The sequence below is a fragment of the Salmo trutta genome, chromosome 14 (assembly GCF_901001165.1).
Source record: "Salmo trutta chromosome 14, fSalTru1.1, whole genome shotgun sequence".
NCBI classification, from domain to species: domain Eukaryota; kingdom Metazoa; phylum Chordata; class Actinopteri; order Salmoniformes; family Salmonidae; genus Salmo; species Salmo trutta.
The window spans coordinates 28,137,087-28,161,138 of NC_042970.1; the positions used below are offsets into that span (position 1 = coordinate 28,137,087).

Here is a 24,052-nt window from a genome sequence, read left to right on the forward strand (position 1 = left end):
TATCACAGCCATTAAACTCCATAACTGTTTTGAAGTCACCATTGGCCTCATGGTGAAATCCCTGAGAGGTTTCCTTTCTCTCTGGCGACTGAGTTAGGAAGGACGCCTGCATCTTTGTAGTGACTGGGTGTATTGATACACCACCCAAAGTGTAATAATAACTTTACCTTGCTCAAAGGGATATTCAATGTCTGCTTTTTTTACCCATCTACCAATAGGTGCCCTTCTTTGTGAGACATTGGAAAACCTCCTTGGTCTTTGTGGTTGAATCTGTGTTTGAAATTCACTGCTCGACTGAGGAACCTTACAGATAATCGTATGTGTGGGGTACAAAGATGAGGTAGTCATTCAAAAATCATGTTAAACACTATTATTGCACACAGAGTGAGTCCATGCAACTTATTATGTGACTTGTTAAGCACATTTGTACTCCTGAACTTATTTAGGCTTGCAATAACAAAAGGGTTGAATACTTATTGACTCAAGACACTTCAGCTTTTCATTTACAATTCATTTGTAAAAGTGTTGAATAATAATATTCAATTTTGACATTATGGGGTATTGTGTATACACCCCAGTGACACAACACATGTTTTTATCCATTTTAAATTCAGGCTGTAACACAACAAAATGTGGGAAAAAGTCAAGGGGTGTTAATATTTTCTTTAGTATGTAATGCATTCTCAGTGAATTTGGTCATGTTTTCTTCCCCCTTGTTCAGAGAAATAGTCATTTTAGTTGTTAGGTTTATGTCTCATCCTACATCCTGATATGACCAGGTTCTGATTACTAGACGGTGCTGTTCCTGCTATTAGGTGATCTTTTTTTAAGAATCCCAAAATGACTAATTGGTTTCCTTACCGTGTAAGCAGTCTATGGACAATGTACGACGGCAACCCATGCTTTGGTTTTTGTTTACCTGGCCACTGTTTCAAATGCAAACTTTTTAGCATTGTCGCACAAATCCAATGCAAGTCAATGGTACATATATCATCATTTTCACACTTCATATCCAAATCATCCCAAGTAACATAATTGAGTTACAATAAATTTTTTATCATTTAGGATGATTTGAACATGAAGCATGAAAGTCCTAATATAGGTACCATTTACTTGCATTGGAAACCAATATGTAATTTTGTTATTTGGGTGAACTATTGCTTTAACATTGAGGTGGGGTGGATTCTTTTTTAAATATAATCTAATAGCAGGAACAGCACCATCTAGTGGTCTGAACCTGGTCATATCAGAATGTAGGATGGGATATAAACCTAAAAACTTCAATGACTAAATCTCTGAACAGGGGGGCATCCCTAAATTCACGGAGAACGCATTACATAGGATGAAGAAACAATACTCTGAACTGCAGCTCGATACTACTTGTCAAACAATAGAGAACTGATACTGTATACTCGTTGTTGGCGTGGGGTTGTTTTTTCTTCTTTTTATTTCACCTTTATTTAACCAGGTAAGCCAGTTGAGAACAAGTTCTCATTTACAATGAGGTGGTCTGTGAGAGACAATGGGGGATCTGTGAGAGACAATGGGGGGTCTGTGAGAGACAATGGGTGGTCTGTGAGAGACAATGGGGGGGTTTGTGAGAGACAATGGGGGTTCTGTGAGAGACAATGGGTGGTCTGTGAGAGACAATGGGAGATCTGTGAGAGACAATGGGGGTCTGTGAGAGGCTTTTGACCATTTCTTTGGAATACTCATGTCTTACTCATTGTTTGATTTTTGGGGGGGTCGAAATCGGATCTTATGTATTATATTTATTTAATATTATATGAATACTATCATTTAAAATCGCCAATTTTGGGGGGCTAATCAATTAGCTTCATTTCTCAGAGATCAAATTATAGTTCAACAAAATAATGTTGCAGGAATGCTAATCTTATCTGTTTCTAACTACAGAAAGGATTTCAGAACAATCTGACATGGTGAGTGTTGAAATCCTCTTTCTTGTGCTTTTTGAGGTGGAACCACCCACCACTTACTTGATGTTGATGTTGGCACAGATGAGTATGTCGTTGAAGAGGAAGACTTTGCGCTCCTTAGACTTCAGAACCTGGCCTCGCTCCCCGTACACCGTCTCAATCAACGTCTCACAAAGCACCAGTGACCCCTGGTCTGAGTTCAGTTGCTAAAGGGACAGAGCAATCAGGACACTGTCTCAAGACACATCACAAAGTGCCAATTCCCCAGGGTTTCAGTTCAATTGCTAAGGAGCACAGCAGGCAGGCTAAAGTCTGGTTAAGTGAGTGTCTCATTGGGAATCAGTAGCAGATCAAGGTAGGGTTGTGCAGTCAGGGCACACAGAACACATTCACATGCTCACACACACACACACACACACACACACACACACACACACACACACACACACACACACACACACACACACACACACACAGAAATGTTGCTGTATACTACAGTGTGTGAAAACACACAAGGCATACTTTCCTAAAGTGCATGGCAAAGGGTAATATAATAGGAAGTAGTTTTATTACTTGGTCCAGTAACTTTTTATGTCCAGCTGAATCAATACAGTCAGTTTTATGAATTCTAAAACAATCTTCTGAAAAAAATTGTAATTACAACAACAGTAAAACCCAAAGACTGAACGGACGGTAAAGTACAAATATGCAACTCCGATACAGTGTCCCACTTTAATGTTTATGTTTGTTCCATAGAATCACAATTTTATGAATAATGAATTTCTGTTTTGTCCATATTACAATACACAGTGCTCTACATCCTGTCACATCTCACAAAATGGATTGTTATATCTGTGGGGAATCAGTAACAGTGCTTGGCTTTTGTTCAGATGGCTTGGGAAATGAGTCATTAGTCAAACAGTAGCCTGTCTTCTATGATCACAGAACTGCAGCACCCTCAAGAGGCAGACAGATGGAAGTTATGGAAGGGCCCCTCAGAAGTGTCAACCGTCTGTGTGCATGAGTGACTGTTTTGTGACTGTTTTGTGTCTGAGAGATAGAGTAAAACGGAAACCTCAACCTGTTCCGACTCACAGTGTTATCTCCCCTATTCCACTGACTTAGATACTTAGAGACAAATAATTAATATTTCATTGGACGGTTATGGGGTTATGGAAGAGCTGCTTCCTATTGCAATTCTGCAGTCTCACTACAATAAATGGAATTATGTGTGGAGCAGACGAGATTGGCCGAATCAGCTCATCTCAGGGCTCTGGAAAATTCACCATCATGGACCAGTAGAAGAAAGACAGCGAAGGAAGGACAGAGAGAGAGAGGAAGAATGAGAAAGGGAGCAAGAGAAAGAGATGGAGAGGGAAGAAAAGAACAGCAGCAGGAAAGGAGGGGGGAGGTGGAAACGAGAGGGAAAGGAGAAGGTGAGAGACTGGGGAGAGATAACTCTCTCACAGTTTCCAATTAAATGTCTCATTTACCCCCTAATTCCTCTTATTCAGAAATGCATTTGTTCAGATTTGCAGTGTCTAGACTGTAATTCCAGTGTGGTAATGGAGAAGGTACGCCCCTGCCGTGGTGTTTGGAGGCAGTTCAGGGGCGAAAATGGGCATCATTTCTGGGCAATGATTTTTCTAAATAAAAATGCTTTCTTAGACTGTCTGGGAAGGTAATGTAAGTGATGGCTATATAGCCTAATGCATAGATGTTTGGCTCATGCTGATACCACAGTGGAGGTAGAGGAAGGGCTCTGGGGTTGAGCCACATAGTGAGCAGGTTGATTACTGTGTGTGTCGTTGTGTGTGTCTGTCTGTCTGTGTGTGCAAGTGTGCGTGCATGCATGTGCATGCTATGCCGTGCATGTGCTTTCTGTGTTTGTGCAAGTGTGTGTCCATGTGTATTGCAGTGGTTCGGTCACCTTGCTGAGCAAGCGGTCGCTGACACTGCGTGCTAGCTGCTGAGTTTCAGCTATTTGGTCGGCCACACGTTTCTGTTCATTCAGCTTCTCAGCCAGCATCTCCAGTTCAGTCAGAGCCAGCTGCACAGGCAGGCGGTCTACGTGACCCTTCGGTGTGTTCTTCAGCATGTCCTAAGAGACAAACACAGGAACAAACATTAAATAAAGTGAATAGGTGTTGGTTTGTGTGTGTGTGTGCACGTGCACGTGTTTCTGTGTGTAAGGCCCAGAGCAATGTAAAAGCCCATCGTTTAAGTTTTCATATTTATGAAAAAAATCCAAGGATTTATTGAGTTTCATCACAGATCTGTGTGTGTGTGTGTGTGTCTGGCTTACCTGAACCTGTGTGTGCTTGTGGACCTGCAGAAATAGGGCCATGTATTCTGTGTGTGAGTCCCAGAAGGGTTTAAGTGCTTTAAACTTAGTTCCCTGTGCAACGTATGATTTAACACAGACACTCCCTCTCCGGAGTCTTGAGTTTTAGGCAAGAGGAAAACGCCTAATTCATATTCATAACTTATCTTTGAATTCGTGGATAATCGATGCCTACTGAGGGATGAAATGAGGTACTGCTGTTCCAGTACGCAAGTTCAAATCAAAATCTTTGCACACACAATCTTGAGAGAGGATGAATAAAGGAAGAAAAAGGAGTTGACTGCATGAAAAGCTCATATGGTTATGCACTTGGCAGCCCTAGCTAAGTAGAGCCATGCCTGGTGTTGGATTTAGAAAATGTTGCTATATTAGATTTCATCTGCCCAATGTACAGTATCATGCCATGTGCAGAACTCTTGATTAGGTCTATAAAACATTGTCTGGTGTAAATCTCAGATTGTTTATATTTTATGTTTTCTAATATGACATTATCTAGTCACTGTTAGCAGTGATGAAGGTTCCGGTAAAGGCATATACCTGCAGTAATAGGATGAACTGGGGAAAGCGTTGGATGGGCTTCACCATGAGGCCGTACAGGGTGATCCGATCAATACTGGACGCCTGCTTCTTCTACACAACACAGGACAAGTAGGTTTACATAAACAACATAGCATAGTACAGTCAGAAGATAATCAATACACTAAGAGAAAGACACCTTTAGTGCTTATTCAGAGGAACACGATATATAGAGTTTAGGAGTGTAGCAGTGGGTTTAGGTTAGTAAGGTGTGGAGAAACAGACTTTGGTGTCTGTGCTGGTCAGTAGAGAATGAGTAAATGGAGGTGGTCAGTGTACAGTATATGAGTGTGGGTGTAGGTCATAACACAGGGACTGAAGTCCTACGGCTGTGTATGAATAGAAAACTGCTGATAATAACAGCCACAATGTGCTACACTGACATCATCCGAACAGGTTCATCATTAAATACAGCTTACTGTGTGAGACTTTAGGTTTGAGAAGGTGCACTGTACAGTATGTAAGAGTTGCTAATTGGTGCAGTATAAATATTCTCTGTTAGTGCAGTATACAGTGTATATATATATATATATATATATATATATATATATATATATATATATATATATATATATATATAACAAAACGAAAGATTTCAAGTTGTTGAAAGAGAAACAATAAAGCAACTACACTTTTAACCAAGTATCAAGACACTAGTAAAATATAGTAGAATATAAGAGCCTAATTAAATAGTGGCTGTGACCGTTGGTTAGAGAGTATTTCAAGAAAAATAGAGTGTATTAGAGAGAGAAAAGCACATAGACAAGCCTACTTTGTAACTTACCTTTAAGAATTCCAGGAAAGCTGGTTTGGACATGCATGCCTTTTTTATGAGGGCCATGGCATTGGTGAAGTTATTGACATAGTCGCTGTAAACATCTAGCACCATGGACTTGGAAAACTGTGGAAACCCAGAAAGGTGGGATTATGGGAAACACAAGACCTTTGGATTTCAGATCAGGAATCTGTTGGCTATTTCATGAAACAAATTAATACAGGGACAAGTCATGTTTGGTTATTTGATCTGTGAAAACGTCTGACAATATCTTTCTTCTGACAGATCGAAGTTCCTAGAAATTCAACAGCTCATCTAGCAATCCTAATACTGGAAATCCACAGGTAATTTCAATGTTGTGAAGGGTAGAAAATGGCCATTTAAATGTGGTATTTAACACCCCGATCTGTTTACCATCCAGGAGACCAACAAACACCCTTCACAATCCTTTAGAGGCGGTGAGGTGGGGATGATGAGAGGCGGCTGCGACAGCACACAGTCATTCGCTCTCCTTTGATTAAACACTAAGCGGGCTGCTGACAGCAGCAGTAGCTGGAGGAGCAGTAGCTAGAAAATTAGCCAGTCTCACATAGAAATTAACCCTTTACTTCATCTGCTCTGCAAGCCAGGCACAAACAACACACAGATACAAGTATGAGACCTATAGCATAAAACATTAACATCTGGGTGACAAATCCACACTCAGGTGAAAAAGAGAAATCACCTCTCACAACAGGCTCGTTTGGCTGGTGTCAGGATATCAATGAAACATCACAACAAACAGGGCCAGTAGGAAGGCAGAGGGGTTGGAATGGTGTCTTTGATAGGTAAATAATGAGCAAGCCTTATGGATGAGCACATTGCAGAGGGTCACAGCAGCACACTCATACATTAGTCCAATGGACCAGTGCCAATGCAATAAGCACACATATTCTGAGATTATTAGCTGCAAAAGAGATATTCATCTAAAATGTAATTATCTCCATGTTGGAGGTTAGTGTTGTTTTCTCAATTTGAAGTGCAGCTCATTATAACTGTGTGTGGAAATTGTCTTCTGATAGGAAAACTGACTAATTTTACTTGGACAAATATAATATTTCTCTCTCTCTCTCGCTCTCTCACACACATAAAGTCTCACTAACCGAGGCCACAAATAGGTCCCCAATCTTCTCACTGCTGTCCCACTCAGCCACACGTGATGCCAGTGCAATCTGGAACATGGAGTGACACTGAGTGATCTCCCGTAGACGGTGAAATATGGGCCGGATCTTCCGTGGGCTCAGGATGCGTGGGTCTGCCTCTAGCAAGGGCCTCTGGTACTCCTGGGGAAACAGTACACTCAAGTTAACTTGGATTATGTGTGCTTTAAGGTAGAGAACGATATAAAATACACAGGTAGGCCCTGATCATAAAAAGCCACACTTCAATAGCAACATCTCTCAACAGATACAACAGCAGCATCCAACAGGGCTTGGACCCTTACTGGAAGGCACATTGATGCAATCGTCAGTTAGTAACACTCCTATAAGCAATTGCAATTAGTTAAGATGCTGTACAGTATCAAAACTAGTCAACTGTGTAAAACATGTGCACATTACTGCAATGTCTTTTAAAGTGAGTCATTTAAATATGGCAAATGTAATCTGTGAAATCAGAAACTGCCAGATGCAGTCAGCAGAAAATCAGCAATGAAAGTCAATGTTTGGAAACAACAATAGATGATAGACTAGTGCTGCTATTGTTGTTTTACAAGCTTCCCCTGCCCAACCATAAATCCTCCACAGCAAATTAATTATCGACAAGTGGAATATGGACAGGGGGCATAACACAGGCAATTTCTGATTTTATAGGACTGAAGTCGCTGTTCTTAATGTTAAAAACAATTGTGCCCATGGCTTTTTTCTTTTATGTTTCCTCTAGCAGTGAGTTGGCCTTTTTGAATGGAAAGCAAAATCCCAAAAAAGGATTAACATCCGCAATTATCAAACACAATCATCTCATGACAAAACAAAGGTAGTACAGCATTGTATCTTAACAGAAAACATAACCCTCCCACTGATCACGCCTGTTTCCATTTCAGCTGGTGTGTCTCTTCATCTCTGAGGAGAGATAACGAATGCTTCTCTCTCCACCACAGAAAAAGAGAAGAGAGAATCCCATTCTGTGATTCTGTGAAAACATGACAGAGAGAATCTCTCTCTTAGCATCAGCGGGGCACCACAGATGTGAGAGGAATGTGTTCTATCATGATTATTTATGCGGAGCAAGCCTGGTAATTTCATACTTATCTCCAGTTTCCTTTTCAGACTCATTCCTAAATGCTGAAAAGATGAAAGTATTACATCTGTCAGAGTTAACATAGGGCGGAGGAGGGATGGTAGGAAGTAAAGCGCTCACCTGAAGGATTCTCCTGAGGGACTCAAGATAACTGCGCTCACTCTGAATGATGGAACCCAGGATGTGGCGTCTGACCACCTGAGAGAGGAGGCCAGGCAGGGAAACATACAGGTCAAAGGTCAACGGTCACACAAAGAAAACAGCATGATGGGAGTGTGTGACAGGTTGTTTGATAGTACATGGCTACTGTAGTCATGCCTGAGCGTGTGATTGTAATAGGGTAAGAGAGTTTGGGTGGGGCAGCCTTTTTTTTATGTGGCCTCGATTTACCCTGAGGTTTCCCTTGAAATGAGTAGCCCTGTACTTAACTGTAGCAGACATATTTCTCCCAATTGTACTACTGAGTCAGTGTTGCCAATAGAAAAAGATTGTTTGGATCATTGCATGCATATCACATGAATCTAGATATTCACAGAATACTCTGACACACACACAAACATCTGCATACACACCTGCTGGCTGCTCAGTCCCTCAGGCATGGGGCTCAGCTGTGCAGGAGGCTGTTTCACCTCTGACACAGCCACATCCAGGTACCCTGCGTCATCCTCCACATCCTCTGCACAGGGGAACACACACATACACACCCAGAGGCACATTTACAGCTTTCACATCTCAACTGGAGCCACACTCCCAGATGACCTCCAACTTTATTATCTCTAAAATATAAAGACATTTGCACTCTGCATGAAAGACTTAGGAGGGAAAAAGATCTTTCAAATGAACAGCATGAATACAAAGGCGTTCAGAAGGCACTAAACAAAATCCAAACTTCCCTGCAACCATACAGACCTAGATACTAAAACTGATTTTCGCCAGCCAACACCACTCCAATTAATGACTTTGGAATGATAATCGTGTGTCAGTATCAGAAATATATAATGCTGCCGAGATTCTCCCTGATCAACAGCTACAAATAGAACCACTGGCCTCTTTACCTCTTTTTGATTGTTTGAAAAATGATTTGATTTGTGGCTCTGTTATCTGTGGTTTCTGGAGCTGCTCGACACTCCATTAACGGATGGTAATCTGGTTCCATTGTGTACCGAGGCTTCCTGGGGTACAACCTCTGTCATGTGAGATTTTCTGCCCGTTCCTCTCCCACACATCAAACCCTTCCGTTCACCACAGAGTCTGTCTTTAATCGGCGCGAGCCGCTCGACTTATCCCAGCTGTGTCATTTGAAATATCTTACATCGTTTAGATCATTTTTCCACGAGTCTTTTCTCTTTTAAAGCTGGGATTGGAAAGGAAATGGGAGGCTTTCTTCTCTATCTGCCTCTAACATTACTTTTGGCTCGGTTAGCATCACACAAGTTCTCCACCGCAGCTTAATTCAAAGCGGCAGATGAAATGTATGTGAACTCCTATTTTCCACAGAAACTCTCATTTCACAACAAATTTACACATATCTCCATAAGAGGGATACTTTCATCTGAGACAGTAATTTGGCAAAAAGTCATTTTGAAGAACTTTTCCCCAGATTACCTGAGTGGTCCTTCTTGTGCAGGAAGGAGACTCTCCGCATGAAGGCTATTTTGGTCTTGTCTAATCCATCCTTGGTCCCACTCCTAGCGGCCTTCATTAGCTGATGAACCTGGTTCAAAAGGACAAAGAGTCCAAAACAGTTAGTCCACGAGGAGAGAGAGGACAGAGCCAGGAAACACTGCAGAGTAATCCACAAGGAGAGATAGAGAGAGATGGGACACTGGATGCATCAAGCCATGAATACTGCCATATGCGCCTCTCAGTTGGTCTGTAACTGTCTGATCTAGTCACTAATCAGGAAGTCTATGAGGAGATCATAGATTCTGAAAAACCACAAACCCCACCCTGAGCATCACTGAGGCCCAGCAGACTCGTGATGCCCACAGACCCAGAATATACCCATGGTGGTGGTATTTTTAAATGATGCCACTTCAGGAAACTAGGTTATCAACTTGGAGCAACTGGCAACGTGTTTATGGATGAAAATGTGTTTAACTTATTCATGTATCCCTAAAACTTGTCCTGATACTAAACTAGAAGGAGAGAGACAAATCTCTCATGAGAACGACTGTTTGCAGGAAAGCAGAGAAACATTAGCAAGGACAGAATGGTAAAGAAAGTGAATCATTATAATGCACTTCATACTGCACTTCATACTACAGCAGGCATATTTTGGCTTTGGTAATATTGTAATCCTTGCATAGCCTTCTGGGTGATGTAATTTTTAGTTCAAAGTTGATGTCATGTTGTGTTTTCTTACTGCCAGTGATATACCTTGGTGTCATAGTTGTTTTTCCCACCCAGCCTCATGGCTATTTCACGTTTGGTCCTGGCACAACGCTCCCTCAGCCGACGCACGTCAGGGGAGTACTGCTACAGTACGGGAACGCCACAGGTGTTGGGCAGTGTGGTGCGAAGCAGGTCAGGGCAGGTCGTGTTAAACCACACAGGAGGACACAGGGATGAAGGGAGATGAGACAGCAGAAAATTGAGGGAAAAGGGATCAAGACAAAACAAGCAAGGCAACACCTGGATTAATCACAAGGATGGAGAGCGGAAGCTTAGAGCACTGCGTCGGTCAAAGGGTAATGTCAGCCTAGACTAATAGCAATGATCTTGGTGAAGGAAGTGAGTGCAGGAGGGGAGGTTGAGGCAGACATGAAGAGGGAGGAGGGGATGTTCATAGACTACCTCCTGCTGTGATATTCATTTCAGTAAAGCCACCATCGTTTCTGCCCAAATGTAACAAGCAAGTGTTCATAACAAGCAGGTCATCACTCCCCTTTGTATATGGATATCATTTCATAGAATGTTTTCTAAATCTACGTATCAATAGCACCAGCTCAGTCAAATATGTTTAGTCAAAACTTCCCCATAGTGTACTCTACATACACGGTATATACACAGGGATGAGACTGGACCAAGTCTGACCACGTCAATGAGTATATACTGCCCCCATGTGGAGGAGAGAGAGCCTACAGTCACCTACATTATGGTTATAATATACAGCCCCGAGACAGTGTCATGACTTTGATGCCTTTCAAGTGAGAAGGAAGCTTGTTTATTCTCAGGCCACAAAGTGAGAATATTAACCCACCCAGACAGGCTGATACATGTTTCATGTTCTTTGTATTTTCCCCAACAGTTTCTCACATGAATAAAATAAGTGTGTTGGGAGAGCAGTAGCATTGGGTGAAATATTCTCTTTGAGTCATGTCTTATGCATTGAACAAAAATCCAAACAGACAGACAGATAGACAGACAGACATATCCAACAGAACGCCATCTCTCCTACCTTGCTGCGGGTTGGTAGTTTGCTTTCGGTATCAGACTGCTCGTCGTAACTTTCAAACTCACTGGAGCTCCAACCGTTGCCTGCACCCTGGGGCATTTCTTCTCTGTGCACATCCTCGTAGATCATATCCCCTGACACACACACACACACACACACACACACACACACACACACACACACACACACACACACACACACACACACACACACACACACACATACATAGATATACTGACATCAACAAAGCACAAAGACTGTACAGTGATCCAAGGACTGACAATGCATTGTTAGACAGCAGATCCTCAAGCTCAATCAAGCACAGCGCAGTATTTAAGAGGAACCAAATGGCATTTGAACCCAGGTCTGATGTGCATTGATCCAAAGACTGATGGTGCAGTATCAGACAGGGGAGACATCCAATAAAAGCAGGCAGTGGCCCGAGCCCCTGCCCCAGAACTCACCTTCGTCAGGAGAGAGTGGTCCCTCACAGGGCACGTCATCATAGATCACCTCCGGGCTCCCTGTCTGGAGCGCTGCATTGGCCTCATCATCATCATCCACACCACCTATTGGGGAAGACAGTAAGGACCAGTCACAACCCCAAGCCAGAGAGCCAGGAGGAGGGCTTGTCAGTGGTTATTTTGCAAGGCAACCAAACTTCAAGAGCAAAACCACAAGCTTTTCCCCCCCAAGCATTGTACCCCAAGGTTCTGTCACTTCTATGTTGTAATTGTCAGTGCCATTTACATCAGTTAGATGGAAAGTGGCAAGAAAAAGTATGTGAAACTTTTGGAAATACCTGGATTTCTGTATAAATTGGTCATAAAATTTGATCTTCACTTAATCTAGGTCACAACAACAGACAAACACAGTGTCACGAATCCCACCGAAGGTGGCTCCCCTGCCTGCTCGGGCGGCGCTCGGCGGTCGTCGTCGCCGACCTACTAGCCGCCGCTGATCCTTTTTTCCTTTTCGTTTGGTATGTCTTATTGTTTGCACCTGTCCCTCATTTGGTTTATTGATTTTGGTTATTTAAGCCTGGTTAACCCGCCCAGTGTTGTGCGGGATTATTTAGCGTCAGGTTGTGTTTTTTGTATTTGGATGTGCTGGCGATCTACTACTATTATCTTATATTCATGCTATGCACCTGTTCTGGGCAATTTGCATTTTTTCCACGCCGGTTGTGTTGGCGTCGTTTGTGTTGTGTTTTATTTAATAAACACAAAGTTCCTTACCTCTGCTCTCTGCGCCTGACTCCTACCACCACTCCTAGCAACTCTTGACAGAATCCCGCACCAGCTATGGAGTCAGCAGGAGCAGCCTCCCCTCCTCTCCCATCGATGGAGGAACGGGTCCTTCACCATACCACCATCCTCCACCGAATCGGCTCAGCGATGGAGCAGATGATGGAAAGGATGGACCGATGGGAGAGGAGTGGCCTCCCTACCGCATCCCCAGCCCCAAATCCCCCTCCACCATCTACCCCTCCACCGACGTCCGGACCCGGAGCCCTACGCCTGGCTCTCCCCAGGGAGTACGATGGAGCGGCGGCTGGGTGCCAGGGGTTCCTGCTACAGTTGGATTTGTACCTGGCTACCGTTCATCCAACTCCCTCGGGAGAGGAGAGCGTAAGCGTCCTCGTCTCCTGCTTAACGGGACGTGCCCTGGAGTGGGCCAACGCAGTGTGGTATGGTCCAGACTCGGCAAGGGATCATTACCCCGAGTTCACCCGCCGTTTCCGGGCCGTGTTCGACCACCCAGCTGAAGGCCGGGCGGCGGGTGAACGGCTGTTCCACCTGCGTCAGGAGACGAGGAGCGCACAGGACTTTGCTCTGGAGTTCCGGACCTTGGCTGCTGGAGCGGGGTGGAACGACAGGGCCCTGATGGACCACTATAGGTGTAGCCTCCGGGAGGACGTCCGCCGTGAGCTAGCCTGTCGGGACACTACCCTGTCACTGGATGAACTGATCGACATGTCCATTCGTCTTGACAATCTGCTGGCTGCGCGCGGGCGTCCAGACGGGGTCCTGTTGGTTCCACCTCCAGGTCCTCCAGCTCCCATTCCTATGGAGCTAGGGGGGGCCGCGTCCAGGGGAACCGGAGGAGGAGGCTCCCCTTGTCCCCAGTGTGGTCGGAGAGGACACACTACCGACCGGTGCTGGGGGAGCTCCTCTGGGAATCGGGATGGCAGGCGGAGCACTCCTCGTCCATCTCAGGTGAGTAAGCACCAACCTCACCCAGAGCCCCCTGTTGGTCACATGTTCGTTTTAGTAACTTTCCCCTTGTTTTCTCCCTCTTTCCAGCATAAGGCGCTAGTCGATTCAGGCGCAGCTGGAAACTTTATGGATCGTGGGCTCGCATTAAGGCTAGGGATTCCCCTGGTATCGTTGGACCAACCTTTCCCCGTGCACTCCTTAGATAGCCGACCATTAGGGTCAGGACTGGTCAGGGAGGCCACGGTGCCACTGGACATGGTAACGCAGGGGGATCATGGAGAACGGATTAGTCTCTTCCTCATTGATTCTCCTGCGTTTCCAGTGGTGCTGGGGATTCCCTGGCTGGCCAATCACAATCCCAATATTTCGTGGAGACAGGGGGTTCTCAGAGGGTGGTCAGAGGAGTGCTCAGGCAGGTGTAAGGGAGTTTCCATCGGTGCGACGACGGTGGAGAGTCCAGACCAGGTTTCCACAGTGCGCATTCCCTCAGAATATGCCGATTTGGCTATCGCCTTCTGTAAAAAGAGGGCGACCCGATTACCACCTCATCGACGAGGGGATTGCGTGATAAATCTCCAGGTAAACGCTGCACTTCCCAGGAGTCATGTGTACCCATTGTCACAAGAGGAGACGTTGGCTATGGAGACATATGTCACGGAATCTCTGAGACAGGGGTATATACGGCCCTCCATGTCACCCGTCTCCTCGAGTTTCTTTTTCGTGAAGAAAAAGGATGGAGGTTTGCGCCCGTGCATTGATTATAGAGGTCTAAATTCCATCACAGTAGGGTTCAGTTACCCACTACCTCTCATCGCTACGGCGGTGGAATCATTTCACGGCGCGCGGTTTTTCACGAAACTGGACCTCAGGAGCGCTTACAATCTGGTGCGTATCCGGGGAGGAGACGAGTGGAAAACCGCATTCAGTACCACATCGGGCCACTATGAGTACCTCGTCATGCCGTACGGGTTAAAGAATGCTCCAGCCGTCTTTCAATCCTTTGTTGACGAGATTCTCAGGGACCTGCACGGGCAGGGGGTGGTGGTGTATATTGACGACATCTTGATTTATTCCGCCACCCGCGCCGCGCATGTCTCCCTGGTGCGCAAGGTGCTTGGACGACTGCTGGAGAATGACCTGTACGTCAAGGCTGAGAAATGTGAGTTTTTCAAACGAGCCGTTTCCTTCCTAGGGTATCGCATTTCCACCTCGGGGGTGGTGATGGAGGATGACCGCGTTAAAGCCGTGCGTAATTGGCCGACTCCGACCACGGTAAAGGAGGTGCAGCGGTTTTTAGGGTTTGCCAATTACTACCGGAGGTTTATCCGGGGCTTTGGTCAAGTTGCGGCTCCCATTACCTCACTGCTGAAGGGGGGTCCGGCGCGCTTGCGCTGGTCAACAGAGGCGAACAGAGCGTTCAGTCGCTTGAAGGAGCTGTTTACCGTTGCTCCAGTGCTGGCTCATCCGGATCCCTCTTTGGCATTCATAGTGGAGGTGGACGCGTCCGAGACTGGGGTGGGGGCCGTGCTATCACAGCGCTCGGGCACGCCACCCAAACTCCGCCCGTGCGCTTTCTTTTCTAGGAAGCTGGGGCCGGCGGAGCAGAACTATGACGTGGGGGACAGGGAGTTGTTAGCTGTGGTCAAGGCTCTGAAGGTGTGGAGACATTGGCTTGAGGGGGCTAGGCACCCTTTCCTCATCTGGACTGACCACCGTAATCTCGAGTACATCCGGGCAGCTAGGAGACTGAATCCGCGTCAGGCCAGGTGGGCCATGTTCTTTACCCGTTTCCGGTTCACGATCTCCTATCGGCCAGGTTCACAGAACACGAAGGCCGACGCACTGTCCCGCCTATATGACACCGAGGAGAGGGCCATCGATCCGGCTCCCATTCTTCCGGCGTCGTGTTTGGTAGCTCCGGTGGTATGGGAGCTGGACGCGGAGATCGAGCGGGCGTTACGGTCGGAACCTGCACCATCGCAGTGTCCGGCAGGTGTTCAGTACGTACCGCTTGGTCTCCGTGATCGATTGATTCGATGGGCCCATAATCTCCCCTCTTCGGGTCACCCTGGGATTGAGAGGACAGTGCGGAACCTGAGGGGGAAATACTGGTGGCCCACCTTGGGTAAAGACGTGCGGTTCTATGTTTCCTCCTGCTCGGTGTGCGCTCAGAGCAAGGCTCCTCGACACCTGCCTAGAGGGAAATTACACCCCCTCCCCGTTCCACAGCGGCCGTGGTCACACTTGTCAGTGGACTTCCTCACTGACCTTCCCGTATCTCAGGGGAACACCACTATCCTGGTCGTTGTGGATCGGTTCTCGAAGTCCTGTCGTCTCATCCCGTTGCCCGGTCTCCCTACGGCTCTGCAGACTGCGGAGGCACTGTTTACCCATGTCTTCCGGCACTACGGGGTGCCCGAGGACATCGTTTCTGATCGGGGTCCCCAGTTCACGTCCAGAGTTTGGAGGGCGTTCATGGAACGTTTGGGGGTCTCGGTCAGCCTGACCTCGGGTTTCCACCCCGAGAGTAATGGGCAGGTTGAGAGGGTGAACCAAGAGGTGGGTAGGTTTCTAAGGACGTATTGCCAGGACCGGCCCAGAGAATGGGCGAGATACGTGCCATGGGCAGAAATAGCCCAAAATTCTCTGCGGCACTCATCTACCAACATGTCACCGTTCCAGTGCGTGTTGGGCTACCAGCCGGTCCTGGCTCCATGGCACCAGAGCCAGACCGAGGCTCCTGCGGTGGAGGATTGGGTGCAGCGCTCGAAGGACACATGGAGAGCCGTCAAGGACGCACTCACCAAGGCGAGTGGACGGCAAAAGAAGAGCGCTGACCAGCACCGCAGTGAGACCCCTGTGTTTGCACCGGGGGATCGAGTCTGGCTCTCGGCTAGAAACCTGCCCCTCCGCTTGCCCTGCCGGAAGCTGGGTCCGCAGTGTGTAGGGCCGTTTAAAGTCCTGAGGAGGATAAACGAGGTGTGTTACCGATTACAACTTCCATCTTACTACCGTATTAACCCCTCGTTTCATGTGTCTCTCCTCAGGCCGGTGGTGGCTGGTCCCATGCAGGAAGGTGAGGTGCCGGAGGTTCCTCCCCCCCCGCTGGACATTGGGGGGTCCCCGGCGTATAGGATACGCGCCATTCTGGACTCCAGACTTCGGGGGGGGGCCTACAGTACCTCGTCGACTGGGAGGGGTACGGCGCGGAGGAGAGGTGCTGGGTACCCAGGAGGGACATTTTGGACCCCCCACTACTGAGGGAGTTCCACCGCCTTCATGGGGATCGCCCTGCACCTCGTCCTCCGGGTCGCCCTCGAGGTCGGTGGCGGCGCGCTGCGGGAGCCGCGCGTCAGGAGGGGGGTACTGTCACGAATCCCACCGAAGGTGGCTCCCCTGCCTGCTCGGGCGGCGCTCGGCGGTCGTCGTCGCCGACCTACTAGCCGCCGCTGATCCTTTTTTCCTTTTCGTTTGGTATGTCTTATTGTTTGCACCTGTCCCTCATTTGGTTTATTGATTTTGGTTATTTAAGCCTGGTTAACCCGCCCAGTGTTGTGCGGGATTATTTAGCGTCAGGTTGTGTTTTTTGTATTTGGATGTGCTGGCGATCTACTACTATTATCTTATATTCATGCTATGCACCTGTTCTGGGCAATTTGCATTTTTTCCACGCCGGTTGTGTTGGCGTCGTTTGTGTTGTGTTTTATTTAATAAACACAAAGTTCCTTACCTCTGCTCTCTGCGCCTGACTCCTACCACCACTCCTAGCAACTCTTGACACACAGTCGGCTTAAATTAATAACACGCAAGCAATTATACGTTTTCATGTCTTTATTGAACAAAACATGTAAACATTCACAGTGCAGGGTGGGAAAAGTATGTGAACCCTTGGATTTAATAACTGGTTGACCCTCCTTTGGCAGCAATAACCTCAACCAAACCTTTTCAGACCAGCACAACGGTCAGGAGGAATTTTGGACCATTCCTCTTTACAAAACTGTTTCAGTTCAGCAATATTCTTGGGATGCGTGGTGTGAACTGCTCTCTTGAGGTCATGCCACAGCATCTCAATCGGGTTGAGGTCAGGACTCTGACTGGGCCACTCCAGAAGGCTCATTTTCTTCTGTTGAAGCCATTCTGTTGTTGATTTACTTCTGTGTTTTGGGTCGTTGTCCTGTTGCATCACCCAACTTCTGTTGAGCTTCAATTGGCGGACAGATAGCCTTACATTCTCCTGAAAAATGTTTTGATAAACTTGGGAATATATTTCTCCGTCGATGATAGCATGCTGTCCAGGCCCTGAGGCAGCAAAGCAGCCCGAAATCATGATGCTCCCTCCACCATACTTTACAGTTGGGATGACGTTTTGATGTTGGTGTGCTGTGCCTTTTTTCCTCCACGCATAGTGTTGTGTGTTCCTTCCAAACAACTCAACTGTAGTTTCATCTGTCCACAGAATACTTTGCCAGTAGCGCCGTGGAACATCCAGGTGCACTTTTGCAAACTTCAGACTTGCAGCAATGTTTTTTTTGGACAGCAGTGGCTTCTTCCGTGGTGTCCTCCCATGAACGCCATTCTTGTTTAGTGTTTTACGTAGACGTGTTTTACGTCTCTGTAGACTCGTCAACAGAGATGTTAGCGTGTTCCAGAGAGTTCTGTAAGTCTTTAGCTGACACTCTACGATTCTTCTTAATAACCTCATTGAGCATTCTGCGCTGTGCTCTTGCAGTCATCTTTGCAGAACGGCCACTCCTAGGGAAAATAGCAACAGTGCTGAACTTTCTCAATTTATAGACAATTTGTCTTACCATGGTGAACATCAAGGCTTTAAGATATACTTTTGTAACCCTTTCCAGCTTTATGCAAGTCAACAATTCTAAATCTGGGGTCTTCTGAGATCTCTTTTGTTCGAGGCATGCTTCACATCAGGCAATGCTTCTTGTGAATAGCAAACTCAAATTTTGTGAGTGTTTTTTATACGGCAGGGCAGCTCAAACAAACATCTCCAATCTCGTCTCATTGATTGGACTCCAGGTTAGCTGACTCCTGACTCCAACTAGCTTTTGGAGAAGTCATTAGCCTAGGGGTTCACAATCTTTTTCCAACCAACACTGTGAATGTTTAAATGATGTATTCAATATAAGACAAGAAAAATACAATAATTTCTGTGTTATTAGTTTAAGCACACTATTTGTGTCTATTGTTGTGACTTAGATGAAGATCAGATCAAATTTGATCATGATGTGTCAATTTATGCAGAAATCCAGGTAATTCCAAAGGGTTCACATACCTTTTCTTGCCATTGTATATCATAGTCTTGAAAACATCAACAGTTCATTGATTATATTAGCAGGACGGCCCTGTGTGTTGTTTTTATTTGTGGTAAGTGTGGGGTTGTGCTATGGAATTGTGGCAACATGATTATATCCACTTTGTTTGTAATGTATCGACCCTATCTATCTCCACGGTCCGCAGGATTTGTCATTAATTGCTTTGAGAGTGTTTCAGCCTAATTTAGCTTAGGGGCTTTATTGATTCGTTTTTAAATTGTGATTTGTCTGGAACGGTTCCTTATAAACCTCAAACATCAACAATCACTGGATTCAATTAATGTGTATTCTGACATGGATTAGCCGCCACAGCTCTATATACGATTCGAAATAACCTTGGACACAATCCAAGAGAGAGACAAAACAGACAGTGTTCTTCTACTACAATAGGAATTAGCTACGCAAGCGTGCACACACACAGACATGCACACATCCTCTCTCTGTGAAGAATGTGTACCGAATGAAAAGGGAATAACTGAATCTTGGCTATCAGCCTGACTATCTGCAGATCTGCAAAGTAACTGACTCAGTCTTCTGAACAGTGCTCATTATTTCAAACAGCCTGAGTGTATTTCTTCAAGATTAGTTTATTTTCCCCAACAATCCCAGAAGGCAACACTACAGAACTCAGGCAAGTTTCATCTTGGTTTGGTGAAAACCTTTTTAGCACAGTATGGCATTGCTTGACGGTAGTCCTGGGATTAGGACCCAGACTGGTCGTAATATTAGGACCAGAAGAAAATTGAAAGCTGGTATTGAACTCAGTGACCAGCTACCAGAATCTTTGAATCGGTTACAAACGTATTATTATACTGTAGTAATCCAGTACTGATAGTAACACAGAACATCCATACTGTAGTATGACTAAATAGCAACAGTGTTATCAAATTTGTCAAATAGATTTGTATCAGTCTACAGGAATGTAAGTCCACACACACCCATACAGTTATAGAGAGGACACAAAATCGCCTTTTCCCCCTCCGAATGCTGAAATGAAAGTTCTACAGCTGCACCATTGAGAGCATCTTGACTGGCTGCATCATCGCTTAGTACGGCAACTGCAAGGCACCCAACAACAAGGTGCTACAGAGGGTGGTGAGTGCAGCCCAGTACATCCCTGGGGCCGAGCTCCCTGCCATCCAAGATCCCTCTATACCAGGCGGTGTCAGAGGAAGGCCCAAAAAATGGTCAAAAACTCCAGCAACCCAAGCCATAGACTGTTCTCTCTGCTAACGTATGGCAAGTGGTACCAGTGCACCAAGTCTGAAACCAACAGGAACCTGAACAGCTTCTATCCCCAAACCATAAGACTGTTTAACAAGACTGCTAAATAGTTAATTAAATGGCTACCAGGACTACCTCATTGACCCTTTTTTGCAATAACTCTCTTGCACTGACTCTATGCAAACACACTGGACGCTACCGACACTCTAACACATACTTACACTGACTGACACCCCAACACACACACACATAACACTCGCACACATGCATACTGCATTGTTGGTTGAGGGCTTGTAAGTAAGCATAATCCTTCTAACCCCCCCCCCCCCCTAAAAGATTTAGATGCACTATTGTAAAGTGGTTGTTCCACTGGATATCATAAGGTGAATGCACCAATTTGTAAGTCGCTCTGGATAAGAGCGTCTGCTAAATGACTTAAATGTAAATGTAAATTTCACAGTAAGGTCTAAACCTGTTGTATTCGGCAGATGTGACAAATACAATTTGATTTGATACTGACGTCACACATACAGTTGAAGTCAGAAGTTTGCATACACTTAGGTTGGAGTCATTAAACTCGTTTTTCAACCACTCCACAAATTTCTTGTTAACAAACTATGGTTTTGGCAAGTCGGTTAGGACATCTACTTTGTGCATGACACAATACATTTTTCCAACAATTGTTTACAGACAGATTATTTCACTTATTTTCATTGTATCACAATTCCAGTGGGTCAGAAGTTTACATACACTAAGTTGACTGTGCCTTTAAACAGCTTGGAAAATTCCGGAAAATGTCATGGCCTTAGAAGCTTCTGATAGGCTAATTAACATAATTTGAGTCAATTGGAGGTGTAGCTGTGGATGTATTTCAAGGCCTACATTCAAACGCAGTGCCTCTTTGCTTGATATCATGGGAAAATCAAAAGAAATCAGCCAAGGCCTCAGAAAAAAAATTGTAGACCTCCACAAGTCTGGTTCATCCTTGGGAGCAATTTCCAAATGCCTGAATGTACCACGTTCATCTGTACAAACAGTAGTACGCAAGTATAAACACCATGGGACCACGCAGCCGTCATACCGCTCAGGAAGGAGACGCGTTCTGTCTCCTAGAGATGAATGTACTTTGATGCGAAAAGTGCAAATCAATCCCAGAACAACAGCAAAGGACCTTGTGAAGTTGCTGGAGGAAACAGGTACAAAAGTATCTATATCCACAGTAAAACGAGTCATATATCAACATAACCTGAAAGGCCACTCATCAAGGAAGAAGCCATTGCTCCAAAACCGCCATAAAAAAGCCAGACTACGGTTTGCAACTGCACATGGAGACAAAGATTATACTTTTTGGAGAAATGTCCTCAGGACTGATGAAACTAAAATAGAACTGTTTGGACAAATTAACCATCGTTATGTTTGGAGGATAAAGGGGGAGGCTTGCATGCCGAAGAACACCATCCCAACCGTGAAGCACGGGGGTGGCAGCATCATGTGGTGGTGCTTTGCTGTAGGAGGGACTGGTGCACTTCACAAAATAGATGGCATTGTGAGGAAGGAAAATTATATGGATATATTGAAGCAACATCTCAAGACATCAGTCAGGGAGTTAAAGCTTCGTCACAAATGGGTCTTCCCAATGGACCATTACCTCAAGCATACTTCCAAAGTTGAGGTAAAATGGCTTAAGGACAACAAAGTCAAGGTATTGGAGTGGCCATCACAAAGCCCTGACCTCAATCCTATAGAATATTTGTCCATTAAAATAACATCAATTTGATCAGAAATACAGTGTAGACATTGTTAATGTTGTAAATGACTATTGTAGCTGGAAACGGCTGATTTTTTATGAAATATCTATATAGGCATACAGAGACGCATTATCTGCAACCATCACTCCAATGTTCCAATGGCACATTGTGTTAGCTAATCCAAGTTTATCATTTCAAAAAGGCAAATTGATCATTAGAAACCCCTTTTGCAATTATGGTAGCACAGCTGAAACTGTTGTGCTGTTTAAAGAAGCAATAAAACTGGCCTTCTTTAGACTGGTTGAGTATCTGGAGCATAAGCATTTGTGGTTTCGATTACAGGCTCAAAATGGCCAGATCAAATACCTTTCTTCTGAAACTCATCAGTTTATTCTTGTTCTGAGAAATGAAGGCTATTCCATGCGAGAAATTGCCAAGAAACTGAAAATCTCGTACAACACTGTGTACTACTCCCTTCACAGAACAGCGTAAACTGGTTCTAACCAGAATAGAAAAAGGAGTGGGAGGCCCACGTGCACAACTGAGCAAGAGGAAAAGTACATTAGAGTGTCTTGTTTGAGATATAGACGCCTTGCAAGTCCTCAACTGGCAGCTTCATTAAATAGTACCCGCAAAACACCAGTCTCAACGTCAACAGTGAAGAGGCGACTCCAGGATACTGGCCTTCTAGGCAGAGTTGCAAAGAAAAAGCCATATCTCAGACTGGCCAATAAAAATAAAAGATTAAGATGGGCAAAAGGTCACAGACACTGGACAGAGGAACTGATCACAAAACTGAGGTACAGATTGTTAAATCAGATTTCTACAGTATCCATGCATGATGCCAAAAATGTTTACACCACACTTAAAATAGATTACTATTATGAACTAAGGCATACATTTTTCAATATCATCAAGAACAGGGAGTATGTGAAAGACAACTAAAGAGAAAGGTGAAATAAAGTTGAGCAGAGCTTGGCTTAGTCAGGCTCCTTACAGAGTCTTTAGTGGATCACCTTCAAATAGCCTAATGTCAGCAAGAGCAATTTCCCTTGGTGGAAATAGACCAGTAGTCCACTATTGATCCTCATCCTGAATTAATTTAATACATGTCATGTCCATGTTGAAATCAAATCATGGGAGGGAGAGAGTGTGTGCTGGCCGTTGCCCTTTGGAAGTTCCACACAACGATTACAGACCAATACAGTTTATTTTATTACTGTAAAACAATGGTGGTTATGAAGGCCTATACTGTAATTGGTGTAAGCTTGCTCTCTTCTGTCTATATTATGTTTCATGTATCTATATCTATGCAGTTCTGTACCTTCAGAGTGTTCCCTCAGGCTGGAGCTCTTCTTCTCAGTCTCCACACTTTGGTCCTCCGAGTTGGTCTGGTTCTCCACTGGTATCACGTCTCCAGGACCAGACCCTCCCTGGGACTCCTCCCGGGGCTGCTCTCCCACTGAAGGTGCTGCAGCAATGGGCTCAACCAGCTCGACCGGGCCAGAGACCCTGGAACATACCAGGCAGAGTATTAAAAGCAGTTATGACCACTCTAGGCTGGGTGCTGTGTGGTTCATTACAAGTGAATTGCAGTGTGGAGGAGGAGGAGGAGGTCAAGGAGGAAAGGTGAAGTAGGCGGGGCAAAGAGTCTGAAGCACTGCTGTCCCAGCATGCTAACGCCTTGATCACACAGACAGTGTCATTGCACAAAATGGTGCGCAGCATAATCTGGAAATGTGTGCAACTGTGGTGTGATGATTCTGATGACTGCTGTTGATGTGATCGAGGTGTAACACTTCCTTAAACCTGTCACAGCTATATGTTCCTAGTGCAGCTCATTTCTGCTAGGTTGTTCAGTCCTATTCACTGTGGTGTGATGATTCTGATGACTGCTGTTGTGAGGGATGGAGAGAGTCATCTGATCCAGGTGAACTCATGTGAGACCATGAATATGATAATGTGACCTTACCTCCTGCTTGTTATATTAACTGTGAGCTATGAAAGATCCCCCTAAACGATAGCCATTGATCACCTGCCATACCTAAAGCCTGACCATAATAATGACTGGCCCTGGAATATTGCCTTTGAGACATCTCCTAATACTGATCTTGTAGGTATTCTGTAAAGAGCTACCACTTCCTTATGTTTTCAAGCTACCAGTGAGAGTTACAGAAATCCTCCCACATGCTTGATTATACAGCTAGATCTGGGATGGAGGAGAA

General features: G+C 45.3%; 1 protein-coding gene across 4 annotated transcripts in view; it reads right to left on the minus strand.

Annotated features, from left to right (window-relative positions):
• The window catches only part of arhgef10la (Rho guanine nucleotide exchange factor (GEF) 10-like a), a 125,465-nt gene that overhangs the window by 88,493 nt on the left and 12,920 nt on the right, over positions 1 to 24,052 (minus strand). For 3 of the 4 annotated variants that reach the window (XM_029775136.1, XM_029775137.1, XM_029775140.1), the window contains 12 exons: positions 23,152 to 23,339; positions 11,771 to 11,875; positions 11,310 to 11,440; positions 10,289 to 10,387; positions 9,515 to 9,623; positions 8,482 to 8,585; positions 8,030 to 8,107; positions 6,775 to 6,954; positions 5,642 to 5,758; positions 4,819 to 4,911; positions 3,868 to 4,038; positions 1,998 to 2,143 (listed from right to left, as the gene is read on the minus strand). In XM_029775136.1, coding sequence (XP_029630996.1) covers positions 1,998 to 2,143; positions 3,868 to 4,038; positions 4,819 to 4,911; positions 5,642 to 5,758; positions 6,775 to 6,954; positions 8,030 to 8,107; positions 8,482 to 8,585; positions 9,515 to 9,623; positions 10,289 to 10,387; positions 11,310 to 11,440; positions 11,771 to 11,875; positions 23,152 to 23,339 — 1,521 coding nt within the window. The remainder of the gene's footprint in view (positions 1 to 1,997; positions 2,144 to 3,867; positions 4,039 to 4,818; positions 4,912 to 5,641; positions 5,759 to 6,774; positions 6,955 to 8,029; positions 8,108 to 8,481; positions 8,586 to 9,514; positions 9,624 to 10,288; positions 10,388 to 11,309; positions 11,441 to 11,770; positions 11,876 to 23,151; positions 23,340 to 24,052) is intronic. The other variant, XM_029775138.1, reaches the window with a different exon arrangement.